This window comes from Vidua chalybeata, chromosome 21 (genome assembly GCF_026979565.1).
Source record: "Vidua chalybeata isolate OUT-0048 chromosome 21, bVidCha1 merged haplotype, whole genome shotgun sequence".
Classification (NCBI taxonomy): domain Eukaryota; kingdom Metazoa; phylum Chordata; class Aves; order Passeriformes; family Viduidae; genus Vidua; species Vidua chalybeata.
Window position 1 is genome coordinate 8,135,618 of NC_071550.1, and position 17,062 is coordinate 8,152,679.

The 17,062-nt window shown below is 46.8% G+C and overlaps 1 protein-coding gene across 1 annotated transcript in view; it reads right to left on the minus strand.

The window, feature by feature from the left end:
• PAPPA (pappalysin 1) overlaps positions 1-16,811 on the minus strand; it is a 173,869-nt gene extending 157,058 nt beyond the window's left edge. The window contains exon 1 of the mRNA XM_053962175.1: positions 16,415-16,811. Coding sequence (XP_053818150.1) covers positions 16,415-16,811 — 397 coding nt within the window. The remainder of the gene's footprint in view (positions 1-16,414) is intronic.
• Between the last annotated feature and the right edge of the window lie 251 nt (positions 16,812-17,062).

The window sequence follows — 17,062 nt, forward strand, 5'->3', positions numbered from 1 at the left end:
AAATTTGGAAGTAGAGCAATGAAGACTAACAAAATACCATGTACAGGCACAATTTTCTCTGTGCAGGGGCCTATATATACATGTGCACATGGCTTGGAGGGAGCAGACTGGGGCATTTGGAGCACTTGGCATAATTTGAGTTTTGAGGAACAGTCTTCAGCTGGGGATGGCTCAAATGAAATGAAATCCTGTCTCAGAACACTAATTACCTTTGACAGGGTTTTGGTCAATGCTTGCAACTCAGCTAAAGTCACAGGAATAGGTCATTCCAGTATCCTGCATCCCCTTGACTGCTGTTCTGCCCTGAGACTGAGGCAGACCACCCAGCAAGGGGATGACAAGTTAAAGTCACCCCCAACTTATTCTCTGCCTTCTTGTTTTTAAGGGTCTTCTGTGTTGGCATCACATTCCTGGCATTGTCAATAGTCCTGCTTCTAGAGGAAAACCTTATTTTTTTCTTCCCCAAGTCTATTCTGGAAGTAAACTCTCTGCATCATTGAGGTCAGCAATAAAGCTCTTACAACCTTCAATGAGAAAAGATTTCAGTCTTGTTTTTCAGGTGGTTTTCAGACAGTGCACTGGACTGTTTCAGAGGGGAGAAGTCAAGCCATTGCCCAGCACATCATTCTGGAAAAAGGTGACAATATCTAAACAGGATTAAAAATACCATATGAAACAGAGCCTTACAATTCAACTGCAGTGATGGTGAGGAAACCCTACAATAAGCTGGAAATATTGTGGTAATCACAAATATCCTACCAGTGTCAAGGAAGGTCCATGGAAATTAAAAAGAGAGAAATTAAAAGATTTGAAATTAGTGTCTTAGTGCTGTTTGTGCTTTACTGTTGGCTTCAACCATTTTTCCAGTAATAGAAAAAAACCTCAGAATACTCTGACATTAGAAGATCTTAGACACAATATGGGTGATCACTGAATTAATTCCTCTTTAAAGACTTTTCAGTTTGGAAAAACAATTAGTTCTATATTGAAAGCTATGGTGACAGATATTCCACCACTCTGCTCAGAAAGGTTTTTCAATTGCTGACTACTCTCAAGGCTAAAACACTGCTAAAATACTCTGTTCTAAAGTCGCTTATTCTCCACTGGATTCATTGGATTTACTCATATCCTCTAGTATTCATTTCCAACCCACAATTATCAGTTTAATATTCCTAAAACATTCATTTAAAGATCATGGTGATCAAGTCACCTCCTAATCTTCTTGAGTCTAACATTTCAAGACTTGTTACAAATCATATAATTATTGTCACTGCTGATTGTTTTCTCTCTAAATCCTCTTCCATACAATATCCCTCTTAAACTGTAGACACCAGAATAGGACAAAGTGCTTTGCCAACAGCAACTCCAGAGTCATTACAGGGGTAACACAACCTCCCCAGTCCTGTTCAATATCTCCTTGTTTACCCAGCCAACGATGACTCCAAACCTTTGGCCACAGCCCCACACTGGCAGCTCACACTTACATGCTTTATCTATTCCAACAGGCAGTTGCTGCTCCACATTCAGCTTCCAGGTGAAAGATCCTTTCCTCCCATCCATCCTTTGTGTGTGACCTGCTGCCCCTCTCTCTATATGAATGACTTCACATTTGGCTTTACTCTAATGCATAGTTTTCATGTTCTCAGCTTTTGAAAACACCCAACTGAGAGTCCTGTTTTGGTCATTGTTTACCACTCCCTGCACTCTGCAACATCTGCAAATTTTATCAGCACTGATTTTGTTTCCTTGCAGGTTGTTGACAGAAAATATTAACTAGTAAAGAGCCAAGATTGCATTGTGCTGAATAGGAGGGAATGTGGCCAGAGTCACACTGTTCAGGCAATGGCTCTGTTTTTCAGTGGGGGAAAAGAAATACCTGTGATACTCATGAATGCGAGCTTACACAAGTCAAGAAAAAAAAGATGGGACAAATAGATAAGTAGGAGATTGGCAAGATGTGCCCCCTGTCTTTCTGTCTCTTTGGCATTCTACCACCTCAGTCTTCCCTTTACAGCAGCACAGGAACCTAGCACGACCCTGGCCAACAGGGCATCTTGGCTGAGCATTCCAGCCTGTTGGTGCAAAGGAAGCACTGCACTAATGACATTTCTTCATCCTTACAGCAGCATCTCTCTGCAGGCTGCTGAGAGCCACATCCCACCTCTGGAGATGGAAAGGACAGAGCTGAAGGCACCTCGCAGCAATCGCAGAGGAGCAACTAAAACCCCAAAGCATTTCCTGTGCACTTCCACAGAACCAGCAGCTGGAATTAGCAGGAGAGGGAGTCTGCTTCTCTCACACAGGAGTTGCATCACTGCTGAAACAAACACCCTTTCTTTCTCCCCAAGCATCTAATTTATCACTGAAGGAAATCTCTGTTCTCTTTCCGAAAGCACCAGCCAAAAAGGAACCTCTACCCTTTGCAACAGCCTCTGTTTTCTCCTCTGCCAACTGGTCTCTGTCCCTCCTTCCCTTATAGAACATCTTGTTGCAATGCCCTTCTAGAATATTGTCCACATAAACCCGTGTGCCTGTTCCAGCTTGTCCTGTCACCAGTGTGTGACAAGTGTCAGAGAAACCCATAAAAGCCAGGCTGTTGGCTCGACAGGGCAAAGGACACCATGTGTTGAACACATTGACAGCTCTCAATAAATAACAGCCCTGCTGAACAGCTGGTTGGATTGCTGGGGTTTGGAAGAATGTTGGCCACATTGCCTACTTGCGTGCGTCCTCCTCAGTGAGGCACAGAAAATCCTGAGCATGGGGAGCAGAAATACATCACTTCCAGAACACACCAAAGAGGAATAAAAAAAAAAGAAAGTATCTGAACACAAGTTAAAATCTTGACTCAAGTTTTATGGCCAATTTTGGACATACAGAAGTGCAATAGGTGGTTGGTTTGGTTTGTTGATATAGGTGCAAAAGATGTTCCTCCTGAGGGAGTGGAGACTTGGGAGGTGGTAGGGAGAACTGTCCTAATCTCATTTCCTTATTCTCGCTCTCATGGAATACATAACTCCCATTTCATTCAGTCTGAGCCCTCTTAAGTCTGAGAGCACAGAAACTGTTCACAGAACAGTTCGGCCTTCACAGTTTGAGGCAAAACACAAGGTTTTGGCAAAAAGACTTTTGCTTCTCTGCCTCCACCATCAGTGTCTGAGGCTCAGAGAAGAGTTTGGACCAACATTCAACCTCCTCCTGCTGCAAGGTCTCATCCTCCAGGAGTGCAAGTGCTCCTAGCCCACCTTTGCTGCCAAATCCCAGCCCTGCAGAAACCTCTGGAGAAGAAACACGACCCCCTTGCTGTCTCATTTTGCCTCTGTGAGATGCAGCTGCTGATGCTTCCCTCTCTGGCCTGTTTCATGGAGCTTGCAGGTGTTTGCAGATGGCCATTTCCCAGTAAAACTGGTGGTATGCCGATGTTTAAAACAAAACAAAATAAACCCCCATGCTACAGCGCCCAGTTGAAGGCCACTGCTGTTTGAGCATTGCCTCTGCTGAGACACAGAATGTAAACAGTCTGTCTGATTAAACCATCCCCAGCAAGAGGACTGCGGGGAATTCCAGCCTTTCCCAGCAGAAGATCCTCTGCTCTTCAATAATTCAGAATTCCTCAAAGGGTAAGAATGAATTGCTCAACTTTCCTGCGAGGAGAAACTGTTGATGGTTATGCTGGAATTCTTGGAGGAAGCTCACCAGTATAAATCAGATCCATTTCCACCACTGCTCCACCCTGCTCCTTTATTTAACCTGCTCGCAGGCAAAGGGATTGTGCAAGAATTGATAAACTCTGTCCGTGCTGCAATGCAAAATGCTCACTTCTGATTTTCTTCCCCCATTGGGATGGAAGGTGGAAAGACCACACTGGGGTAGCCTTACAGATAAGACTCGAGAGAAAATATTTGTTCAGTAAGAGGAACTACTCTTTAAAAAAAAAAAAAGCAATAGATAAGACTATTTTAAACCATCCCATTTTAAGGTATGGAGATTCTTTCAGCAGTGGACATCTTTTGTAGTACATTTCTAAAACTTTGAGGCTCTTAGAACTAAAAGTGGGACCACAACTTCCACATCTATTATATCTGTAAAAGCTCCCTTAGCCCTGAATTCCAAACACACTCCTTATGGAAGAGAGGGAGCCTGGAACAGTGGCATGAGCCCTGCATTGACACCCCACCTCTGCCCAGGTGAAGAACCACAGCCATGACCGGGCTGCCTCCCTTACTGCCAGAGCTTTCCTATATCTGATGATCTTCCTGTGCATTTTGAGTGGCCAGAAAGACTTATTAGAGGATCCGATTATCTCCTGGAAGGAAACAAACATCTAATCCACTCACCTCGTACCTGAGACCAAGGTGCAGTGATAAAGACACAAACCAGGAGCATCCACAAGAAAATGGACTATTTATTCAGTTGCTCCTTTGCTGTCAGAGATTTGTGGGACCTCCGGAACAAGTCAAAAAACATTCTGTGTTTTCCAGCTGCTGGCACCATTACCATGCTTTGCTCATGCCCATGATGACCACAGTCCTGTGTTACCCACTCCCCTGGGTCCTGCTCACTCCTACCTCCTGAAGGGGTGGTTCTGTGAGAATGGTGTGCAACACCAGATGTACCATCAGCCCTGTGCTCAGACTATAGTGGACAATTATCCTTTGGGCTATTTTAGTCCTTTTACAGCCTTTGCGCAACTCAAGAGCAACAGTTTTGCCAGGAGCCAGAATCTAGATTTTGATGTTAAAACAACAACAACAACAAAACAGACAGAATCAGTGGATTTACCAAGAAGAAAATCTACAGGGTTACTGAAGTCAACCTTCCTGCTTGGGGTTCCCAAATGCTGTCCGTGCTGATTTCAAAGCAAATTGAGACCACAATTTTTCCCCACTTCTTTTATATTTTCCACAACGATGGGAAAAGATGAGGAAGACACAGAGTTAGACAGGCAAACATCTCATCAAAGAAACTCCTACAAGCAGATGCAGGGTAGGAAAGATCCAGCAACCCTGCTGGCTCCAACCCACAGCCCGGGCCTGGGCGCGTGGTTGATTTTCACTAACTAACTTTTCTTCCCGTGAACTTCCTCTGAGGGTGTTTGTTTATAAACAGAGGAGGGAATATTATTGCTGGAGATGGGACAGTACAGGCGGGGGTGAAGGAGTTTAGGCCACGAGCCTGGAGAGCAGAGTTCAGGAGTGTTTGTTGCCGGAAACACAAAGGGCTCACTGTAACACTGGTACATGGCCCAGTTCCACAGTCTGGAGGGATTACGATATAGGTATATGCAGAAAAGACTTCAAAAAGCAAAAACAACCCCACATTGTACAAATGTTTCCCACTGCATCACCATAACCATTACGCACCCAAATAAAACCACCGAGAGCAGAGAGGGTGGTTGGAGGTTGTTCTCCACAACGTTCACCTCTCAGCTTGGTCAGTTTCCCCATTGCATGCCCTCTGTCTCTGCCCCAGATTCTACACGTTCACAGGTCTGGAGCAGCCCCCCTCCCTGATTTCCTCTCCAAAGGATTTACTCTAGGTTTACATTGGTGCGTTCAACAGCAGAATCTGGCTTGTATTGCTCGCCCTTCTCTCTGCCAAGTATGTTTCAAAATTGTGTGTGCAATCCATTTAGTTAACATTTGCTTTTTCTCCCAGTACTCCTTTTCTCCCTGAACATCTCCATTCACGAGCTACAGCACAGGAGGCTTCCAATTCTTGTCTAGTTTACACTGAAAATAATTCTCATTAAATTATCACTGGTGAAAGGTGCTGTTTTGACCTCCAAGAGGCTGCTCTGTTTATCCACAAGACAGATGACATGTAAGACAGTAGTAATGCAAGCTCCAGATTTCAACTTTAGCACCTCAGACTTTACAAGCACAGATGCTGCTTCATTCAGAACAAACTCCTGTGGATGGGATGAACAGCCTTCCTGGTGATGCTCCTGACAGAAACACTGGTTGTTCAGCCATGAGGGTGTGCATTGGGTGGTGACCCCTCCCCAAAAATCCCCTGGGCCCCCGTCTGCAACCTCTCACCTAGTCTGGATTTAACTATGGGGTAAGCTTTATGGAGTTGCTTTTGTCCTTAATTTAATAACCTGAAATATACAGAGGCAGATTTTCAGCATTTCCTACAAAGATAAGTAGTTACAACTTCTATGTTTTACAAGCCATTTCAGCAAGTCAATACAATAATCAATGTGCAGACAGATAAAAAAATATCAAAGTATTCCAATTTAAATTGGAGTACTCTGAACTAAGGGGCTTTGCTGATATTTGTTTTTCTCTCCCATTGGGGGCTGCACACATTGTTCCATCCGAGAAATACAATAATTTTTGCAGATTCAACCATCACCAGTGTGTCTGACTCAGAGATATGAATTCCAGACCATCTGATTTTCTGCCATCTCCAAAGAGCTCATGTCACAAATTCCAAGTGCCTTCTTCCCCCAGCCCCTGTGTTGTCACCAGCAAGATGTCACATGGTAGGTGACAGACTTCATCATCACCACTGGCTCAGTACTGCCATTATCCACTCAAGAACCATCAACAGCTACAAGGAAACACCCTACAGGAATTAGGGCATGTGACTCCACATGGAGAACAATCTCAGCTGAGGAATAACCACCAACATCCCTAAAAAACTATAATGAAATGCAACAAAAGGGCTGCTGGTGGGTTTGATTGCTGACTTTGTCACCAGCACACTGCCACATCCAGGACAAGTCAGAGCATCCCTCCATTCCTCAATTTCCCTGATTTTAAGGGATGTGCTCTCTCACACCTGAAATTTATCACCATCAGCAGCAGGAAGTTTTGTGGCAAGTTCAAGACTATGAAACCATAATCTTGCTGCAAAGATAAAGAAAAATAACAGCACTAGGATACATTAGTATAGGAGGAAAAAACTCCATTCAAAACTAAGTAACACTGGTAACAGCGAAGGCTTTCCTCTCCATTTCATCCCCTGACTTAAATAAAACAAACAAAATAATGGTGATAAAATCTATTTCCTCAATCCAGTGGATGATCTTTGTGAATATGTTTCCAACACTAACAGCAGAGAACAGACAAGGAAGAGAATGAAGGAGGAAGGAGCCTGCAGCTGATGCTCGGTGTCGGGAACAGGGCTGCTCTTCTCCCAATTCCATGACGACAGATGACTCCTGGGAATCAGATGAGGGAGGGGAAGATGGGTCAGAAGAGAGAAATCCATATGGGAAAGTGATTTAAAGCAAACAGAGAGACAATAAATTAGATAAAGAAAAGGAGGAAAAACACGACAGAGGGGAGGAAGGAGAAGAGATAAAAAAGCCTTAAATATCACCCAAAAAGAAGACTCGAGAGCCCACCAGGCCCCAGGAGGTGCCCAGCACAGAACAGAGTGGTTTGTTTCTCTAACACAGCAATTCTTTTTGCTTTCATGAGCTGGTATCATATCTCTCAGCTGCTGCTTCACCAGGCCAACTCCAGATGCTTCTCAGTTTCACTTCCCCCTCACTCCCTCTCTGTGAGAGCGAGCGCTCGCTCCTTGTTTGTGCACGGCGGGGATGGATATTAAACAGAACAATATCAATAATTCCCAGAAAATAGGCGAGCCCGTGAGCCTGGCTGAGCACACAAGCACACTGCCTGCTTACCCTGTGTTCCCACAGCGCTTCCAACAGCAGCTGGCCAAAGCCACCAACCTGTGGCCACCCTTGGAGGGGACACCACCCTCCTGCGGCACAGACGAGCAGGAAAGCAGTGACTGAGCAGAGAGGGAAGGAGGGAAAGCAGGGAAATCAAGGACACCAGACAGTAGAGGAAAAACTGAGGCTAGGATGGTGATAAGAGAGGGTGGAGGGATTGGACAGGAAAGTCACACAATTACATCACCCTGCAGAACAGAAAATGGGAGAGTGGGTTTGGAATAGGGGAGATTTTAACGTTAAGAAAATAAAAAAAGGAAAAAAGAGAGGGAAAAAAAAAAAAAGAAGAAGAAAGGTTGAAAGAGACAGAGGCCAAATTGAGATTTGGAGTACAGCAAAACCAAATAAACATGTCCCCTTCCTCTGATGTTAGGGCTTCACAGTTTTTCTTCTCTCATGTCTAAAGCAAAAAAAAAAAGTCTCCAAAATAAAGGATACTGAAGCAAGGACCACAGACAGGTCCAGGCTGTAGAGAAGGGGTGTGGAAAACTCTCTGAAATCACAGCCTTTGCCAGATTCAGCCAAGCTCAATGGTATTTTTCATGATCTTGACCAGATCAAGTCCATGCTTCCTGTGTAACCACGAATCCAGCCCTGTTCTGCCAAGGGCTAATTGACCTGTATTCATATTTCTTCACTTTTAACTGTGATGCACAATGCACCCTCACTTGGTGCTGCCAAACTTATGGATGCTCAACAGTCCTCAAATTGTTCTGATCACTGTCAACGAGGACAGCAGAAAGCAAATTTTTGTGGTAAGATATTTCAATCCTGTTCTCTTTTTACCTTGCCTTTTTGAGTTCTGCTCTGCTCCTGCTCAGAGTAAGAGTACTTGAACTTCATGAATGGCTTTGGGGAGAGTAAACTTTATAATAGGCACTAACATCAAATCAAAGCAGTTTACAAGATGTGCCACTTGTGTCAGGATATGTGGGGAAATAAACAAGCTGCTCCTCCTTGATCATTGGAGTTTAAATGCTCTATTGATCTGGGAAGAAAATCAAAGGGGCTTTGGAAATGGTGTGTGTGTGTGCATGCATGCTCACAGCAGAGAAAATGAAGAGAAATGTGGAGAGACAGAGAAAATAGCACAACAATCAAGTATTCCTTCTCCACAGAAAGGTGAAATAAAATCAAGAATCATATCCAGATGTCAGCAACCCCCAGGTGGGGAAATGGGCACGGAGCAATTGAAGGGTGAGGCCAGGGAAAAGCGACATCTTCATCTTCAGAAGCCTCTTTTTTTGGGAAAACAAAGAAACAAAATGCACAGCACAGCAACTGTGCCCAGAACAATACATGAAGCAAATGGCCAGAACCCAGGCAATAGAAAAGTCTAGTATATTTTGCATTTATGAAATAGGAGGATTAGCATACACTGCCCATGTAAACAGTACTAGATGGAAAAACTGGTAGCACTGAGAGAGGAGGGTAAATGAAGAAATAGATTATATTAGACTTGCTGATACACTTGAGAGAAAAAAACATAGCGGATTTTGATCAAACAAGTATTTTCTGATGCATTTTCTCAGTCATCTGGAATGTAAGATGCAAAGAAGTAAAAACACAATCAAGCATTCATTCCAAGTACAACTGTAGGGATGTAGGAACTGCCACACAGGCTAAGACCAGAGAAGGGAGGGAAATGTTTGATAAAATATTTTTCTCAGGAAAAGGGGAAATTAATCAAAACAGACTATCTGTGGGAAAGGATCAGTTTTGGCAAATATTCCAACTTAAAATTTCAATAGAAGTTTCATAACTGTCAAAACACCTGATTCATTTTAACTCTCTGAAAATAACAAAGCTGATACCTTTTACCAGCCAATGTTTTTCTTTCTCATACTTAACAGTTTTCTAAAACAATGTTTTGGATTTTAGGTACTTCAGATGTTGTCGATCTGTCCTTCTCTTTTCCTGTCTTACATTAAAATGGTGACTCTCAGTCTTAGCTAAAGAGCTTTGGTTTATAGTAGAGCACTGGGAAATCTTCTGTGGCCTGTGCTATATCAGAACCTACAAAGTGGATTTTCTGTGAATGTTTGGACTAATTATCTGCTGTTATGTCCCTGACACTGCAGGGGACTGAATTTGGCAACCCAGGTGGTCCCTCCTCTGCTTCTGCTCCTGTAATTTCAATTGGGAAAAAGAAAGGAGGAGCTGAAAAAGCAACAGATAAAATTAGAAGCAAAACTATTATATGGGAGCATTTCAGTTGACCCCGGTCATGGAAGGGTTTATTTTTGTTTTTTTCAATATGTCTTTTTGAAAAAAGACACTATACTTTGGCTCTTTTTTTTTTTTTTTTTTCCCTGGCTCAGGCCAGCATGAAAATCCAATGTGAAAGCACTTGGTTAATCCTGTGGCCTTGAGAGTACCTAAACACTGTTCGTCCTGGAATATTTTTCATAAAATGTTTTGGGTTGGAAGGGACCTTTAAAAGTCATCTCATTCCACCCCCTGCCATGGGCAGGGACATCTTCCACTATCCCAGGCTGCTCCCAGCCCTGTCCAGCCTGGCCTTGGGCACTGCCAGGGATCCAGGGGCAGCCACAGCTGCTCTGGGCACCCTGTGCCAGGGCCTGCCCACCCTCCCAGGGGAGAATTCCTTCCTAACATCTGATCCAAACCTATTCTCTTTCAGTGTGAAGCCATTCCCTCTTGTCCTGGCACCCCAGGCCTTTGTCAGAAGTCTCTGTCCAGCTCTCTTGTGCCTCTCTAGGCACTGAAAAGCCACCCTGAGGCCACCCCAAAGCTTCTCTCCTCCAGGCTGAACAATCCCAGAGCTGCTCCATCCCTCTGATCCCCTGGTGCCTCCTCTGGATCTCTGCAGCAGCTCCAGCTCCTCCCTGTGCTGGGCCAGGGCTGGGGCAGCTCTGCAGGTGGGCTCTCACCTGAGCACAGGGCACAGGGGCACAATCCCCCCTGCCCTGCTGCCCAGACTATTCCTGACACACCCCAGGACACAACTGGCTTTCTGGGCTGCCAGGGCACAAAACACTTTGGAGTTAAGGGTGCTCCTGGATGCCTTGTGGCTTCACCTCTCTTGTGACAGACCCATGTCCTGGCAGAGCCAGACCAGGCTCCAAGGAAGGTCTTTCTGCACCCAAACTCCCTGCTCCCCTCAGCTGGCTGTCCATAAGCTGAGCCAGGCCCCAGTGCCCAGCGAGGTGTCCACTGGCACTTGGATCTTTGCTGGTCAATGTGCTCAGCCAAGGGTCTCTCCCAGCCTTGGCAAAGGTGAGTGGACTCAAAGACCATGGAGCTGCCTCAGCAAACACCTGGGTCAGCTGTGCAAGCAGAGACCTATCTGGCACTGGAAAGTGGCACCTACCTGTGCAGGGTCTGGGTTAGGGTTCCCAGGGAGCCAGCATCAGTGAAACCCTCTGGGATTTGGGATTTAAGCTCATCCCTCCTCATGCCACGTGTGGCTGGGGCTGACAGGGGACACCTGTGCTCAGTGCAGCCACAGCCTCAGCACCCCTTGGCCACCTACAACCCCCTCTTGGCACCTCGTGGGGTGGGAGTGGGGGCCTGGAGAGCAGCTCCAGCCTGATTCCCAGGGTGCTCCAACCCTGCCCAGGGCTGGCTGTGGCGATGGCTTTGCGTGCGAAGGCTCTCCAAGGGCTTCCCCTCGCCCTCAGCACCGAGCCCGCCCTGCACAGCTCTGCTCTGCGCTCCTCCAGACATCTCCAGCAGTCCCTGAGGACAGCCCTGCTCCTGCTCTCTCTCCAAACACCATCCTCGCCGCTTGCTTTCTGCCTCACGCAAGTTGCTCTAACTGAAACACGCTGCCTTGAAGTAAATCAGGCTGAAATGAAGCTTGGAGAGGCAAACTCAGCCTGGGACACAGCCCTGTGCCTACACGAGACAGCCACACACCATTTAGGAATCTAAATTTGCCACCCTTCACACACACAGTCAAATTGCCCTCACTGTTTCATTACCATTTAATTAATTAGAGCAGCCAACATGCTAGTGCTTTAAGAGGAAAAAAAATCCCAGCTTTATTCTAACTGTGCTGTTCTGACTCTAGAGTGTAGCTGGTCAAAAGAATGAGACCAGATTAAATTGGAGACTAGATTAAATTATAATATAAAATTATAGAAAGAAAAATCAGTTTCTGATTTTTGTCCCAGCTTCCACAGGCTGAAGAAAATATGCTGTTCAAATGCAAATATTTAGTAAATGACAAGCTATGAGGGTATTTTGTTCAGTGACCTATGAGTCAAGCCACATCCAGATCCATAGTCATGAAGTGGATAATCATTTGAACCCATCCACAGGGAAACCAAGCCCACACGGCTTCCCCCACCCTGAGCAATGGTGTTTTAGGGTCTTATCACCTTGCAGGAACATCTGTGCAGGTGTTCCAGCTCTTGTCACTCCACTCTGCCCACCACAGCCAGCACCCTGCGACCTTGCACGTGCCAGCACTAATTAATCAACAGAACTACAAGTTTTATATTTGACTTCTCCTTCATTGTAGTGCTTCATCACAGAACACAACTAGAAAGTTCATACAATTGAAAGACAACAGGCTGCAGAAAATGCCACATGACCTACCTGCCTATTGTTTAATGCCAGTGAAACTCTGAGTAAACTCTCTGTTGAAAACATCCTCAAGTTCCCAGCACACCCAGCATGAGGATCAGCTCTGGAGACAGGACCCAGCTCACCAATTCTACCTGAAGTGTATTAAACCAATATAAGAGTCCAAAACTTCAGAAAGAAACAACTCCCCAAAATAAACATGTATTCTTTAACTCTGTAGAAGGAGTAGACCTATGCAGTGTCTTTATAATTGCCTAATTATTGGACCCTGACATGGATGTTTCTCAGTCCCTTACATGCAAAAGCTGTGGCTTTAAGTGAGCTCCACCATGCTGATTTTGGCTTTTCTTTCTCTTTGGATTCTGCTGCAGTTTTATGTTCATCAAGGACTGAAGTTGAGAAAACATAGGCACTCCCTTACATATGAAGCTTTATTAAGTTGGGATCATGCTCCCTGTTGGCAGGTTGAGGAATAGAGAGACAGAGGGGAATGAAACCAAGAAGTGGGGGAAAAACAAAACCAAAACAAAACCAAAACAAAACCAAAACAAAACAGGAAAACTTTCACTCTTCAGAGCAGGCACGCCTTCTTACTCCGGCTCCCGCTGCCGATCATTCATCCCGCTCCTCTCAGCTCCCAGCCAGTAAAGAGTCAACATCTCGCTCCTGTGAAAACAGGAGCCACCCCACACCCCAGAAAACCCCCTGACAGGGGCTCGGGAGGATCCCGTTTCTCAGGATGGGGTTGAGTTTTCACAGTGGACCTGAAACATCTTTGATTACAGCAGCAGCAAGGTCAGCAGGGCTTTGACGCCCCTCATTTCGCATGGTGTGTGTGCATTACCGAACCTAGCACAGCCACACCTTAACCCTTTCCTGCACCAGCATCCACAGTCTGCGCCGGGAAAGTGCCCGAAGCCCCCGAGTGACTCCACGTGCACATGTGCGTGTTTACAAGAGGGATGCGCCGAGCTGCGGGCTAGGTGCGCACATCCCAGCAGGGTTTGTCCGAGAACTCTGCGGCCCGAGAGGGAGGGAGGGAGGGATGGAAGGAGGGAGGGCGAGTGCGCAGGAGCCGGGAGCTGCTCCGGGAGCCGCACCGCGGGAGCCGCTCCGAGGAGCGCAGCCCAGCCCCGACAGGGCTCCTGAGCTTTTGCGTAACACAGATCAATGGGTCAGACTTCCAGTTTCCCAACAGCTTTCCCCGTGACAAATGCCAGAGCAGATATCCGTGGAGTCAAACAGGGCGGCAATAACATCGCTGCCAAGCAGCGTGAAAATTGGCAGAGCCTGGCACCAGGACTGCCTCTCATCAGAGACAGGGCATGGCCCGGCACAATGACGAACCCACTTAACAGCGCTGTAAAATTAGCCATTTATGAAAACAAATTGAATACTGCAGCAGAGAATGACGTAAGGAGAGTTGGCTCCAGACAGAAACTCCTGTAGCCTGGATTAGCAGAAGAACTCCGTTATGTCAGGGCTCAGGCACAGAAGCTGATAACAACTTGGGTCCTACATGACATTTTTAACAGACACAACAGGTTTCCCCTATAGGCACACATGGGGCTCCTCTTGAACCACTGGCAGTAATTTTTTATATGCCAGCAGGGAGTGGTGAAAGGGGAGCAGTCGTCACGGGCAGAAAGTTGGGGGCAGAAAGTAGGGGAAGACACAAGAGCAGCTCTGAAAAGAGGTGTATTCCAGTCAATCCCACCCCTCCCCTCAGATCTGTACAGCCACACAGCTTCCCACTTTGCAACTGGGACGAAAGTTGGGAACAAATTCACTTCTGGCACTGCCAGCAAATGTGCCCCAGTCCCTTCTCCTCCAAACACCCAGATGGGCTCTTGATTTCAGTGGGGTCCTACAGATGCAAATTCTACAGCAGAATGGCACTCCTCAGTCTGTCACATCCCAAAACAGTGAAAATGTGAAAGCCAAGAGTTTTGGCAGCCAGAACCCTTGATTTCCTCATTGAGGGAAGCGTAATCTCTCCCTAAGCTTGCTGCAGGTCTGGGAGGCTGTGGTGTGCAGAGGATACTCCAAGTGAGTTCCTCTTGGACCTCTTCCAGGTGTTTACACACAGAGCCAAACCTGGCTCCTCTTCAAGAGTGTGTGTGAGGGGGGCAGGGGGAGCTTAAAAATAAAATAAAAATCACAAAGTCCTCCCGAGCTCAGCTGAAGCTCTACGGTGCAAAACTGGGGCATTTCTCTTCATTTTTCACAGTGGAATGTTATTTCCATGCATAAAATGGGTCAAGTGTTTTATACAGGCAACAACCTAACCTCCCCCATCCAATTAAAGTATTTTACTACAAATGATCTTTGTGTGTGTTTGTCTAGGTTCCCTGTAGTGAGAATTAGAGATACTTGCACCAAAGACAGACATGGGGTCCTAGGTGTTGGATTAAACACATTAAAAAATACACTGACCCTGTTTGGGTACCGATGAGATCTGTGTAAACCCCAATTCTGCCTTTCCTAACTTGAAAGGGAAGCACTTCGAGCCCTGGGGTTTAAGTTAGGGTTGGGAACCAGAAGAGCAGAGTGTGAGAAAGCCAGGGGGAATAAATCAAGGAATAATGTGGTTCACCTATGAAATCACTGCTCTGAAAGCACACGGGACCAGCCCATGCCCGGCACCTCCTGCCCACCCCGGCAGCCCCGCACAAACGGCGTCTCCCTCCTCACAGGCGAGCGGAGCAGCTGCGATTAGGGAAAGTTAAGGAAAAGCACGGCTGAGTTCATCTCAGTTTTTTGTTTTCTTTAGGACAAAGCAACTTTCTTGCGAGACAGCAGCCGCGCCGGTCAGGGATGGGGCAGCGGAGCCGGGGATGTGGCAGGAGGGAGGGCGGCAGGGGACAGCGAGCGGGGCTGGCGGGGCAGCCGCGCCGCCGGCACAGGCAGCGCTGCCTCCCGCGAGGAAGTGACTCCACTTAAAGGGAAAGGGGAAATCCTCCCTGTCTCTTTAAGGCATCCTAGGACATGGAAACCTTGTACTTTCAGGGAATCTCCTTGCCAGAAGAACTGTAAAACATGTCTTCCCCCCGCCCCCCAATACCCGTTTCTGTTTCTGACTTGTTTCCTTTTTTTTTTTTTTTTTTTTTTTTAAGGACATTTCCATTTTCTATGACTTCCTTCAGAGCAAAGATGGATGTGGCGACATTTATAAGGGTTTGTAACCCTCCGAAAAGTATCCGATTTCACGACAACTTCGCTGCACTTTATCACTAAAGCGGGGAAAGGGCGGGAGGTGGAGGGAGGGAGGGGGAGAGGGAGCGAACGCGGGGAGAGGGACCCAAATTCAGGATGGGCTCATAAAATTTAAATAAGAAAAGTGCAATACTCCTTGTTATTGTCCAGCTCAGACAGCTTAGACTGGTAGCTGCTTTGAGTACTAAATGATTTTATAGGGCTGTTTGACCTTAGAATCATTGATGTTACACTTGCCATTTCTAAGGGGAGACAAAAATACTCCACACATCCTCTAGCTGCAGTGCGAGTCCCAGCCGTAGCTGAGTGTCGAGGGGTTGGGAACTTTATAAACTCATTTGATTCATTTGAGGTTTCACAATAGCCAAAAAGTTCCTTTATAGCTTTTTGGAAACCACATGCTAACACTGCATCTAAAGAGCGAACAGAGGAGTACACTAAAAAGCCAATAAAACCAAGGAAATCGTAGGGGGACCTTAGATATGCGTTTCTTTGCAGCCACACACCAGTCACATACATTTCTTTCCATACATACAAACAAGCCGCTTTCAAATGCTCTACTTACAGTTTTCCAACCTGAAAATTAGACAAAAACCCCACCGTAAGAGCTGCCTCTTCTACCTGCACCTCAATCCGCACACCCAGAAAGACAGAAACTACCCCAGGGCACTGCCATTTCCCCTATGCAAAAGTTTACATAACTTTTCCTGCGAGCCTACACTTCCAGCCGGTCCGCAGAGCTCCGGGATCTCCCGGAATATCTGGCGGGGCGAAGGCGAGCCCGGCGTGCTGGCAGAGGCGCTGCCATCCCCCGTGCGCCGCGGGGCACTCCCGCGGGGCTGGGTGTGCACACCCCGCTCCCGGACACACGCACGCCTCCAGCCGCCCGCTCCGCCGGCTGCCGGCACGGAGCGGGGATGCTGCAGCCACAGGCACGGCCAGACCTACCTGCAATGACAGCCGGAGATCTCTGTCCGCCTTCGGCTTTCAGCCACACTTGCAAAGTGAAGGCATCTCGGGGCAGCTCAACGTCTGCCTTCAGCCGCAGCTGATCACCTTGGCCACTGAAATAGAGCGCCCTGCTCGGGGTAAGGGACTCCTCTTCGTCCTTTACCTCCCGCTGTTGCCTCCTGCGGGGGACATGCCCAGGCTCCAGCCCAGCAGTGGAGCGCCTTCCTCGGGCTAACCTGGTGGCACAGGTGCCCGGGGCAGTGTGGAGGAGCTGGCGGCTGTGCCTGGTGTCCCTTCGTGCCCTGCGGGAGCGCTCGTCCATCCCACATTCGGGTCCACTGGCTAGGGCTGTACAGAGAAGCGCAAGAGGCAGCAGCAAACTCCAGAGCTGCATTTCCAATCTTCCCCCCCCTTCTCCCCTGCAAATCCTCCCGATCTGCCAGCTTTGGGCTCCTCCTTGCCTTGACTTTCTTCTCTTGTTCACCCTTCTTGGTATTTGCTCTTTTTATAACCCTTCTCAGTTGCTTTTTCTTTTCTTTTTTTCTTTTTCTTTCTTTCTTTTTCCTGCTTATAGATTTTTTTTTCTCCTTAAAACAAATAAAAATCAAATAAATCAAAACTCCTTCTTGGTTGAAATGTATTTCT